The sequence below is a fragment of the Rhinopithecus roxellana genome, chromosome 18 (assembly GCF_007565055.1).
Source record: "Rhinopithecus roxellana isolate Shanxi Qingling chromosome 18, ASM756505v1, whole genome shotgun sequence".
NCBI lineage: Eukaryota > Metazoa > Chordata > Mammalia > Primates > Cercopithecidae > Rhinopithecus > Rhinopithecus roxellana.
In genome coordinates, this window is record NC_044566.1 from 53,678,132 (window position 1) to 53,690,796 (window position 12,665).

General features: G+C 36.7%; 1 protein-coding gene across 1 annotated transcript in view; it reads right to left on the minus strand.

Annotated features, from left to right (window-relative positions):
- FREM2 (FRAS1 related extracellular matrix 2) overlaps window positions 1-12,665 on the minus strand; it is a 196,017-nt gene that overhangs the window by 24,743 nt on the left and 158,609 nt on the right. The window contains exons 7-12 of the mRNA XM_010360807.2: window positions 9,635-9,784; window positions 7,693-7,902; window positions 6,086-6,283; window positions 5,213-5,377; window positions 4,456-4,638; window positions 167-297 (exon numbers count right to left, since the gene is read on the minus strand). Of these exons, the coding sequence (XP_010359109.2) occupies window positions 167-297; window positions 4,456-4,638; window positions 5,213-5,377; window positions 6,086-6,283; window positions 7,693-7,902; window positions 9,635-9,784 (1,037 nt within the window). The remainder of the gene's footprint in view (window positions 1-166; window positions 298-4,455; window positions 4,639-5,212; window positions 5,378-6,085; window positions 6,284-7,692; window positions 7,903-9,634; window positions 9,785-12,665) is intronic.

Consider the following 12,665-nt stretch of genomic DNA (forward strand, 5'->3'; position numbering starts at 1 on the left):
AATCAGAAGAAAATATATTTAAGTGGTAAAAACAGATTATGCATATCTCTTTCATGTAAGGCTTGTACAAAGTCGCCTCATTTTATTGTACACTATGTGATTGCTTTCATGCATTTTCTCTGACAAACTGCTGGCCATAAATTTACATACACATTACATTACTTACCTGCGTCTCTGCTATCATATTTTCATCAGGTGTTAGGTGAACAGTGAAGGCTTCTCTCATCTCTCTCACCCCATCAAAGATAACTTCGATTTCAACCACATGCTGGGTTTCCCCTTCCTTAAACTCAATTTCTACAAATGCAAAATCACAGATTTAAATCGTTTGCATGTGAATATTAGAAGTTTCCTATCAAGCTTTTTTTTGGTCTGTGGCCTGCAATGAGAAATACATTTTACACTGTGGTCCATTATTTTTGGGTGTGTGTGAGAAACGAAATCAAATGTTTAACAAACATCACTAATTCTTACTCTATGCATTTTACTTTAATATTTTCTTGTTTCCCAAGACTTTATTTTTTCAATTTTTTTATTTCCATAGGATTTGGGGGGAACAGGTCGTGTTTGGTTGCATGAATAAGTTCTTGAGTGGTGATTTCTGAGATTTTGTCTCACCCATCACTTGAGCAGTATACACTGTACCCAATTTATAGTCTTGTACCCCTCACCTCTCTCCCACCCTTTCCCTGGAGTCCCAAAGGTTCATTATATCATTGTTATGCCTTTGCATCCTCATAGCTTCGCTCCCACTTATGAGTGAGAATATACAATGATTGGTTTTCCATTGCTGAGTTACTTCACTTAGAATAACAGTCTCCAGTTCCATCCAGGTTGCTGTGAATGTGATTTTATCTGAAGAAAAATTTTAATAATAAGACATTGGTTTTTGGCCCACAGTTTGAAAATATGCTGAATTATGGGAGGGACAATCAGTAGTGCTAATATGGGGACATAATCAGAAAAATTAACATCTTATTCTCCAGAATTTCTAAACCAATAGGACTCAAGACAAATGAATATGATCACAGGTATAAAAGAGTGTGAATGGGATTTACATTATGTATATATGTAGAAGAGCTGGATAAATAACTGTTGAGTTTTTTATACAATATCAAATTATATTTCAAAAAAACTTCTTTGTGTTTTTCAGGGAAACGTAGACAAGTAATATTAGATAAATGCTAGTGATTGTTTTCTCTTCACCCTGTCCTTTCTCACTAAGAAAGAATTGCTTCAATGTCATGAAAGTTAAATCTAGAATTCTAAAAAAAATCAGAATTTTTTTCTTAACCACTCATTTCAAAATTACTAAAAATCATGAAAATTATCAGATTTTATTGAAGTCATAATTAAGCAACTGATCATACTGTAAAGCATGGATAAACTACTTTGTTGGTTTTACTATACCTTTTGAGATACTGTTTCAAAAGAAAAAATATAAAGCCTATAAAGTATAATTATCCCAATTAGAAGAGTCAACAGATGCCAGTTTCTGTTGTAGCTGCAGTTCAGTTATTATAATTCTAAATTACAAATCCTTTAGCGCTGGAAGAAGAAAATGAATTGTCAGGGCACTTTCTTTTTTCTGCTTCAATTTTTAAATTATCAGGTATGAGGAGCAATTTTCTTCCCTTTATCTTTAAATAATTTTCTTTTTCTTTGTAACATTAGTTCTCTATTTCTAGATACAGCAATTATTTCTACTAGCCTTCACATATTATTTGAGCCTATCAGTCCCAGATTTCTTATACCCTGAGAGAACTTATAGTTCTTGTTCCAGAGAAGAAAATAGCTAATCATTTGCTTGATTTGACCTGTATCGTGTGACATTAAAAAATTGGTTTCTAACATTTAAATATCTGGGAATTTCATAGGAAAACAGAGATTTTTGAGTTTTTTTGGCACCTTCCTGCATGGCAGGAGACTATGACCACTAGGCTATGATAATACAGGCTTTTCTTAGCAAGGAATGGGCTTGCTGGCTTAATGACATTAGAATCACTCCATTTTCTCTCATATTTTCCTTGCTTTACTCGTTTTCATTGCTTATCTTAGATGTGTAAACATTCAAGGTTTTGTAATACCTTGAGTTATACAAACCAAATTTCTTAGAATTTAAAAAATTAAATATTTATTTTAAATATTTGTTATTGTTTTCTGATAGTATACTTGCTGGATAGTGGGCAAGTTTTCTCACTCACATTTATCTTTTTCTGTCACTTTAGACTATTTTAGTACGCAAAAAATTTCAACTTTTGTCCTATATTTAATTTTTTTCTGTTTTTTGCAAAGAACTCACTTCAGTTTGAACCTTTACAGGAGAAATTAGAAAACGTTTCAGAAAAATATTCCTTAAATTTTTAGTATAAACATTATAAAACACATGTTGACATTTATTGGATAAAAGAGATCAACAGGTTTATTTAATATTTTAACTTTTTTCTGACTTTTCAGTTTACATAGCTATAATTTTGTTTCTGTTTAGCAAAAGGAATCATTTTACTGTCAAGAAAAACATTTTTTGTTAAAGATCATGTTATCAATATTTAGAAGATTCTTCTTTCTTGTAAAATCTGCTCATTATAGAAATACATTTTATATTTTATAATTCAGTAGCTTATCAGTTTTGTTTTCTCTTCTCTGGGATTATGTGTGATTTATTTCAAATATATATTATGTTTTACATAGAGAATAATCTGGGGATAACTTTGAAGCTTGTATATTCTTTCCATATAGTGGTTACAATTTGATACAAGCTCCTCTGTAGAAGACGCCATTTTTTATATTGCCTCACTAACTTTGTTACTGATTCAGGGATACCTATCAGTTGTTTTCTCAGCTTTGTTTGTAAATTAGATAAAGATGAATGCCTGAAGGGCTAAGATCATCAAGAACGAATGACTCTTGATAGGGAGAGGTGGGAAAGTAGAAAACAGTGAATAATTAGACTCCAAATAATTCATAAACGTAATTTTGGACATAAAGTTACTTTTCTTTTGTAAGCAAATAATTCAGAGAGAGAGCAACTGAGAGAGAACTGAGTTTTTTTTTGTTTGTTTTTTGAGACGGGGTTTTGCTCTTGTCTCTCAGGCTGGAGTGCAATGGTGTGATCTCCGCTCACTACAGTCTCCGCCTCCCAGGTTCAAGCCATTATCCTGCCTCAGGCTCCCAAGTAGCTGGGATTACAGGCATGCCCCACCACACCCAGCTAAATTTTGTATTTTTAGTAGAAACAGGGTTTCGCCATGTTGGTCAGGTTGGTCTTGAACTCCTGACCTCAGGTGATCCACCCTCCTGGGCCTCCCAAAGTGCTGGGATTACAGGTGTGAGCCAACGTGCCTGGCTAGAACTGATTTGTTTTAATTACTGATAAAAGTAAATGGCAGGCCAAGTTTAGTGGTTCCTGCCTTTAATCCAAGCACTTTGGGAGGCCAAGGTGGGCAGATCACTTGAGACTAGGAGTTTGAGGCCAGCCTGGCCAACATGGTAAAACCCCATCTCTACCAAAAATACAAAAAAATTAGCTGGGCATGGTGGCGCATGCCTGTAGTCCCAGCTTCTTGGGAGGCTAAGGTGGGAGGATCGCTTGAACCTAAGACACGGAGATAGCAGTGAGCTGCGATTATGCCACTGCATGCTAGCCTGGCCAACAGAGTGAGACTCTGTCTCCAAAAAAGAAAAAAAAAAAAAAAAAAAGATGATGACATGGCTCAACATTTGCAAAAAGAGAGGGATGAAAGACATCTCTAAGTGGTTCCTTTTTTTGGTTTAGATTTAGATTGCTGGTGTTCTCTAAACCAAAATAGATTATTATCACAGTTATTATGACATAGAAAAATAAGGGAATTATTATTTAATCTGGTAACTACAATGAAGGTAAAACCAATAGAAAGTCAACTCAAAACAGAAGGTTATCTAGCACATTTACTCCAAATTTCCCTAAGTCCTAACACATATACCCTGTAAGTCAAAAAGAAAAAATCTTGGAAATAAATCCCATTGTGTTTGTTTTACTAAACGATAGGAATTTAAAAGAGTATGCTTATATTTTAATTGAAACAGCTCAGAAACAGAAAGTCAAATACTGCTCGTTCTCACTTATAAGTGGTAGCTAAATAATGTGTACATGTGGACATAGAGTGTGGAATGACAAACACTGAAGACCTGGGGAGGGTGGGGGAGTGGCAGGGGGTGCTTACTGAGAAATTACTTAATGGGTACAATGTACATTATTCGGCGGATGGATATACTAAAAGACTAGACTTCACTACGACACAGTATAACTGTGTAACAAAATTGCACTTGTACCCCTTAAAATTATACCCCTCAAAAAAGAGTGTCCTGTTTTTATTTCAATTGGATGTTTCCCTTCTTTTCCTTAAGGGCACTGGCACTGGCACACAGAGTTGGCATGATCCATCCATCAGGAGACGGGCCCTGGGAGCCCCGTACCTTCTGACACAGGATGGTAGTCTTCTCCAGAGGTGGCTGAGCCATCCTTGGTGTGGACTCTCACAATGGAAACCTTTGAAGTGTCTCCTTGGCGAATCACTGGAATTCTTACAACCACCGACTCTCCAGGTTCTTTGGGTTCGGTGACACTAAATTTGGTTTCTCCAAATTTAATAACAGTCTCTAAAATTGTGGGAAACACAGACAAATGAAATTATTAGTAAGGGGAATGCTTTTCCTCCATTTCTAATGTTTGTTTCCATGTGGGAGGGGCTTAAGGACTATTACACTCCTGGTTTCTCTCTGTCCCCTCACTCAAAATTAGTGATGTGTGTGGAAGGAAAAGCTGGCATATGTTGTCCAACTCCTTCCTGGGATTTAACCAGCCCCCAGAGAGCATGTGCTACCAGCTGTCTATGTGCCATAAATTACACATGAGCAGGCCACTGAAGGTGGCGGGGGAAGGGAGGAAACTGTTGGTCTCCCTGTACCCAAGGGTGTGTATAGAGTAGAGGGCCGGTATGGATGTTTGGGAATTAGTGTTGGGATGTAAGCCATTTTCTCCAGCGTCAAAATTATCAGTTTTAATTGTTTATTTTGTTCCCCATCTGTTTGTCTTTTTGCTATTTCTCAATAGATTAAAAATCCTAGTCAGAAAGTAGAGGAGGCGGGGGGATTTTTCTGAGTCACTTAAAACCTTGACTTGGATGGATTTTAGTTCCCAATTTACAGTTGAACACAAAAAAAGATTTCTTACTATCAGCATCATCTCGGATCCTTATGAGAGTTTCGTTTTGTTCACCAACTGTAGCCCCAAAGGGAGAGTTGCTTTGTGGAGTGCCGAGTACCAGGCGGAGTTCCTCTACCTCCTCATAGAGCATGTCGTCCATCAGCTTAAGGATGCAGGGCTTTTCAGTCTCACCTGGAACAACAGTGTCAGCAGGTCAATCACGTCCCATAGGAATATATCTACAACTAGAATGCGAGCACCATAAGGGCAAGAATGTTGGTTTTTCCTGCCATCTCAGTGCAACAAATAGTGTTTGGCAAGTAATAAGCCTTCAGTAGATATTTGCTGAATAAGTGAATAAATATTTAAGTATATGCAATGACCAGCCCTTATTTGTATGGGGAATTTCTTTGACTTCTGTCTTTAAGCTCTGCCACTCATCTTAGAAAACAAAGGAAACAGCACAAACGCCACTTTTGTTTATGAATTTTTAGCATTACATTCAGAAAGCAAGATTAGCAGCCTTGTACTGGTTGATCATTGTTAATCTGACCTCAACACTAGTTTCTAGTATTATTAACTTCTGACTTACTAAACAAATCATTGAGCTAAGTTTAATTCCTAGCATTGTAAAATCTGTACATTTCATATGCTTTTGTCCACTGAGTAAGTTTTGAATAAACCATATATCACATCACTGGGAATCAATAAGTTAATGCAGATACAAAAAGGGCATTCATTCAACCTGTTAAAAATCGATTTCACTTTCATCATTTAGTGCACATAAAACCATGCCATACGCTTGTTGGTATCAAGGAACTTGTGTTTCCCTGATACAAATTTCTGAGTAAAAATTCAGCTTCTTCAAATTTCACGAAAAAATTTTAAGCTCAAGCTTACCAGGGAGGAATGTGATGATGGAGATATCAGTGTTTGGGCGTTCTTCAAAGTCCATCATCACCTGTGCAGACCCCTGCCGGGTGTAGCATCTCACTGAAGATCTGTACTGGACATCCCCGCTCCTATGGATCATCGTAACTATCTGCCCATCACTTTCGCTGCCAGTATATATTCGTTCTTTGAATTGCATCTTAGGCACTGCAAAAACAAAGGATCAAAGTGAACGGAAATTTCCTTGTGGAAAATGGCATTTCAGAAGATGTGGTTTAGTGGAAAGAATAATGGAAAGTAAATGAGAAGAACTGGATTCTGTCTCCATTCAGTCACTTGCCAATGTTTTGACCTTGAGCAAATCACTTAAGAGTTTTGATTTCCTTACCTTTGACATTTTGCTCTGCCTGTTTGGTAAAGTAAGGGTATGCAATGAAATGCTAAAAAGCAGATAAAACCACAAACCTTAAGATATTTGTATCTACATGTTTCTTAGTCATGAGGCTTTCAGGATTTCCTGATATGAAGAACACTAAATATTGTGCAGATAATTATAAGCATAATTTACTCAGATCATGTGGGAAAGTTGACTCGTGTGTGTGTGTGTGTGTGTGTGTGTGATTTTTAGGTGACACCTATGCTAGGTTAATTGCGTATAGGCCTCATTGACAATAGGTAAGACTCCTCCAAGCATGGCTGAAATCCTCATGATTGAAGAGTGTTCAGAATTCCCTTGTGACGGTGTGTCAGAATTCCCTTGTGATGATGTGCCATGTGTCCAGCAGAGGGTTGTCCCAGAACAGCATTTTTGGCACATTATCAGAGAAATTTTATGAGTGTCTAGGGGAAGGAGATGACAGAAAGTGTCCTGTGCTGTGAAGTGGAGAAAGATCACTGACACTCAGGGGTCTATGCAGTTCCACGTGGTTCCACCCATCTGCCGTGAGGGGAATTCTTGAGGCACAATCAAGATATTGATGACATCACTTTTTTTTTCTTTAAGGTTTGAGAGAAAGAATAAAAGTTTTATTCTGAGACTGTCTAATTCTATCAAAATCATCAGGAGGAGAAAGGTAGGGTATTTGTGTGAGTTGGACTGTGTCCCCCTTAAATTCGTATGTTGAAATCCCAACCCCAACACCTGAGGATGTGACCTTATTGGCAGGTTGGGTCTTGACAGAATTAATTAAGTTACAGTGAGGTCTTTAGGGTGGGCTCTAATCCAATATGACTGGTGTTCTCATAAAAAGAGGAAAATTAGACAGAGACACATACAGGGAACATGATGTGAAGAGACACAGGGACAACATGGCCATCTTCAAGCCAAGGAGAGAGGCCTGGAACCTCCTTCCCTGACAGTGCTCAGAAGAAAGAGAGCCTGCCAACACCTTAATTTTGGACTTCTCGCCAACGACTATGAGACAATAAATTTCTGTTATTTAAGCCACCCAGACAGTGGTACTTTGTTATGGAAGCTCTAGCAAACATATATATATACACACACACACACATATACATATATATATGTTATATATAGTTTATCATCTTGCTTATCATATATATATAAACCTTAGCTTACAATTTCACTTATCATTGTAAAATTAATAAACACTCACAATCGGAGACAGGGTCATTTATGGACACTATGGCTTTGCTGGGCTCGCCGAGGGCTGCATTCATAGGCATACGAAGCACCAGTTCAAATTTCTCAATTCCCTCCAGCACTGGTTCTCCAAGGTCATCCAGAATGACGACACGAACAGGTTGCATGTTGACTCCAGGTGCAAAATCTAAATTACGGCTGATGCCCACGTAGTCTGTTCCAGCTATGACAGTAACAAAAAAATATTCAGTTGGGGACAAATTTCAAAAAATTATAAGACACAAATTATGTAATTGTATTTATAATTCTTCTTTTAAAAAACAGAGACCAGCATAACCCTACAGAAAAGTACATTTAATACAATGCAAATAGATATCTAGATAGCTACTGTGGTGATAGATCAAAGACCAGCTGCTGAACTTTATCCACGTTTCATGGTTAGCCTTTGGATTAGTTGTGTTAGCTTTCTGTGTTATAGTTCCTCTAACTTTAGTTTGAAAATTATCTAATAAAGGTAATAAAAATCAGGCTTAGAAAAATCAGCATATCAATCAAATATATGATCCTCATAAATTACATATGAAATATAGACATTTAAAATTTTGTTAACATTAATTATTTATGTATCTTTGCTGGAGCTGCTGTAGAACATCCTACTTAGGTGTATGGTTGCCTGTTAGTTAAAGCAACACATTTAAGTGGAACCAGCTCTGCCCACACTCCATCCACCTTTGTTCCAGGCAATGAGAGAAGCTTCTACACTTTGATCTTTAATTTAATATTTTTCAGACAAAAGGGGCTATATCTAGTGTTGATACCTCCATTTATATCTAAAGTAGTTAAAAACAAAACTGCCTTTTAATCTGTAGCCACTGCATCCTCAAAGACTGACAGTGGTGGGCAATAGGTCGATAATAATTGCTTCTTTCTTTGTTTTCATACCTTCTGCTCTTCTGACTCTCATTTTGTATCTACTTTACCTCCAAATGTGCAACTTTACTTGAGCATATCTGTCTTTAATTCATTTTGTAGAATGTCCGTATCTCCTTGTGGTTCTTCTTATATTTTTTTCTTTTCCTCTGCTTCTTCCCCTTTGTTCTTATTTCTCTCTCTCCCTCCCATCATCTCTGATTTGAATATTTCTCTTAAAAATGATTAATGTAGTTAAACATATGTTTACTGGGCACCTGCTACATGCAAAGCACTATACTGCTTCCACTACATTAAAAAAGTTAAAACTTCAGGGTGACTTTTCAAATGGTATAACCTGTGCTTGCTTTGTGTGATGAATGTCTGATGTGTGTATGACATGCGTGTGTGTTCTCATGTGTGTGTACATGAGAAAGTTTGTATTGTTGGTCATTTAGGGGAAAAAAAAGGAAATTTTGAATTCTATGCTTGCTGTAAACTTTAAAATCAACTTTTTGGAGATGTAGATCCCGGAATAAAATGCAGATATGTGCTAGTTAGTACATTTTTTATAATGAAGTGTGGAAAAAACCTTTTGGATCTGAAGTATTTATAGGGACTCATGGTTAAAATAAGGAGACAGCCAACTGAAGACACATGCCTGCATAGTACCTAAATGTCATAGGTTTCTGTGGGGATAGATTATGTGCAGCAAGATGATTTTCCTGCCTATAATGCCACAACATTCAGCAATACTAGTTTTGCTGAGAGTAGAGAACCACTTCATGGAAATATAGGCCTTAGTATATAGATCCTTTGAGTCTTCACGTTTGTAACCTAGCTTCTGATTCATGGCCCTTAAATGTACTTTCCCAAAGTACTAAATAAAGCCTAGATTTACCTCCTAGAGTAATAATTTCAGCAAAAACAATACACCCAGCCAAACTGCTTTAATAGAAGTGAAGTATTTCAGCTTTAAACAAATTTGTGCCATGGTCATTGAAAATTGCAGAACAGTCAAAAGAGCCGAGCAGGAAACTGCTCACCATCTGCGGAGGGAGGATCCGTTTTCCGAGACCTCACTGTGACACTAGAAGACTTGGACAGGTCAGTGCCTGTTCTCCACACCCGAACTTCCACGTAGCCAGCACTCTCATCCACGGAGTATTCCACATCGCCGAAGTAGAAGATGGGTTCTGTTAAGAAAGGAACAGAAATCATTTCTGTTATTTTTATTTTTTCGCATCAAACTCTATTGACATGATTCCAAAGAAGAGTGTGCTGACTCTTAGGGACTTCCTTATCATACATTTTTCCTTTTAGTGAGATAACATCTCTTCGATCTGTACTTTTCAGGTCAAAATATTACTGCTTACAATCAAACATACACACAGTAAAGTGTCTAATAAAACATTCTCATCTTGAGGCATAAGTTTGTTTGTCCTTCATATGTGGGATTATAAGTGGCTTCCAAAAGTGCCCTTGGAAGCTTAGTTGGAAAAATAGAACTAAATGAAACAAAATACATACCTGATTTTTTTTTTTTTTTTTTTTTAGTTTGGCCTAGCTACTCATTTATTATCTCCTACCAAGTTTCCACTCTGGAACAGAGCTATAACTTTTTGCATTATGCCATTTTCTGGCCCATTAGATTTGGGCTTAATTCGGTGTATGTGGGCGTGTTATAATCACAAGGGTTAGAATCTACTGTCATAACTAGACTGGAATATATGATTGCTAGTCCTGAAGACTGCAGGGCCTGACTGCAGGTTGCCTGTAGAGTACTGAAGATGCTCTATATTAAGTGAGACTTTACTAAAGAAATAATCTCATACGAAGGGGTTAATATTAATTCTAAACACACAAGAAAATGAGGCAGATTCAGTCACTAAACTAGGGCACTTGCTTTGGGGTCTTTGTATTTTTTTCCAATACTGGTGATACATTTCAATTGATCTAATCAGTTTCTGCCTGACTCAACCTGTGACCAATGGTTTACCTTGTGACAGAGCTGCTAGAAGTCTGAAGTTTAGCAGTCAGCTGACCAATGAAAAGACACAGATTTAATTTGTGATCTTACTGTAAAAAAATTTATTTTGAATTACGTAGAGGCTCACAGGAAGTTGTAAAAGTAGTATATACTTCACTCATTGTGAGCTTATTTTTATAAGCAATTATTAAGAAAGATAAATTATATCACCCAGAATAAAGGTTAATGATAATAGTTACCATGCATGAACAGACACAGGTGAATGTACACACATAAGGTGAACAACTCTTTGACTTGACACATTCTAGTCACCTGGCTCTAGTTTTACAAGATTCAAAAGGACTGCATTTAAAAGAACATGCAACTCACATTACTGTTCCTTAAGAAGGAAGGCCACTAAAAACATGATATCATGTTTCAGAGCAACTAACTGAATTCCCACACATACCAAATTAAGCAAAACTCTACAACAATGGCTCACAAAGCCACTTGGAAAGGCAAAGAAAATTCATTTTGTGCATTGTTCACATTCAGTATGATTTCTTTATTTTCTTGCCCCAAATAAGTTACCTTTATTTAAACTGGAAAAGTTTGTTTTCTTTGTTTCTTCACATTGTGGGCATGATAAAAATCATACAGCCCCTTCAAATTCTTGAATAGTTCAAAACCAACCTTAGAAATTTTGTTCACGTATTTTGGTTCAGAGGGTGATAAATGTCGCTGCAGCATAGTTAACCTCCTTCTTATCCTTTCAACTTGGACGGTGCTAGGGCACATGAGCGTACGTGTACAGACGAAGGTGTTATCTGTTAACCTCAGTCAAAGCAGAACTCAACTACAAGCCAGTACATTCCTGACATTTCCCACACTGAGGTAGGGCACAAAGGTGAAGACAGAGAACTCTGAAAATGCATCTTCTGACCAGATGGCCAAACCAGGCACATCTGTAAGTCTTTTAAAAGGCTTCCATAATTATCACAGAGGCTTGATCACCTGCATCCAACAAGTGATCTCTGTTAGTCTCTTCACATTCCTGACAAACCACAGCATCACCCAAATTAGGTTTCTGAGTTATGGGAGAGAGCTGTGAAATGCAGTTAAGGGAGGACCTTTTATTTGACAATGATACCTCCCCATCATCCCACCTCCCAAGTCCTCACAGACACATAACAAAAAAGCAACGTAAAAAAATCAAGTGAGTGAATACACAACTGCTAAACACCAAATAAGCTACACATCGGGGACCAAATGGTGTGTTGCATGTTTCACACTCATTCTGTCAACTCCAAAACACATAGTTTTACTTTATAGCTTAATGTGTAGTTTTTATAAGAAAAAATATGGAAGTCTTATGTATGTAGTACTCTGAAAACTTCTAAGTTGTCATTCAAAATGAAGATGAATTAGTTACCATGTATGTACAGACACATGTCTTTTATATGCATGTGGGTGTATTTGTGTGAATGTGTATGTGAGCAAGACAGAAAGAGAGAAAGAGGTGGGGGTGGCATGGCACATGGGACAACGTTATAAAAATAAAACTGATATGAATGATGCAAACCGCATGATTATGTTGCCTATTGCATAATATACTGTTATCTCCTGTAGAAAGAAGGAGGGAGAATGGAAATGGGATTTTAACCCTAAATCCTTCAACTTTAATACAGTGCTAATAAAAGGAGTTAGAAAAGTTAATCACTGCCTTAAAGCTTTTGATTATGAGTAGATTTATATATATGATTTTTCTCCCTCTTTGTGCTCCACTCATCATGACTGAAAAACTGAATAATCTGAAAAACTCAAATAATCAATTACAATTACTGAAGTTAAAGTTTGATGTGATTATTGAGATTAAAACACATTCAATAGTTTCTACAGGAAAAAAACCTCTATCTATCTAGTTTCTTATGCCATTAATTAAAAAGATGTTTAAACATCAGCATATTTTTTCAGTGTTAGATGAGTAAGAACGAAAAAGAAGTAACGATTATGTTTATTTCAATTTCTCAGCATCTTTTCAAAATACCTAAAATTTGAATATTGTTTATAATCATTACCACTGGGAGAAAACCTTATGTAATATGAAT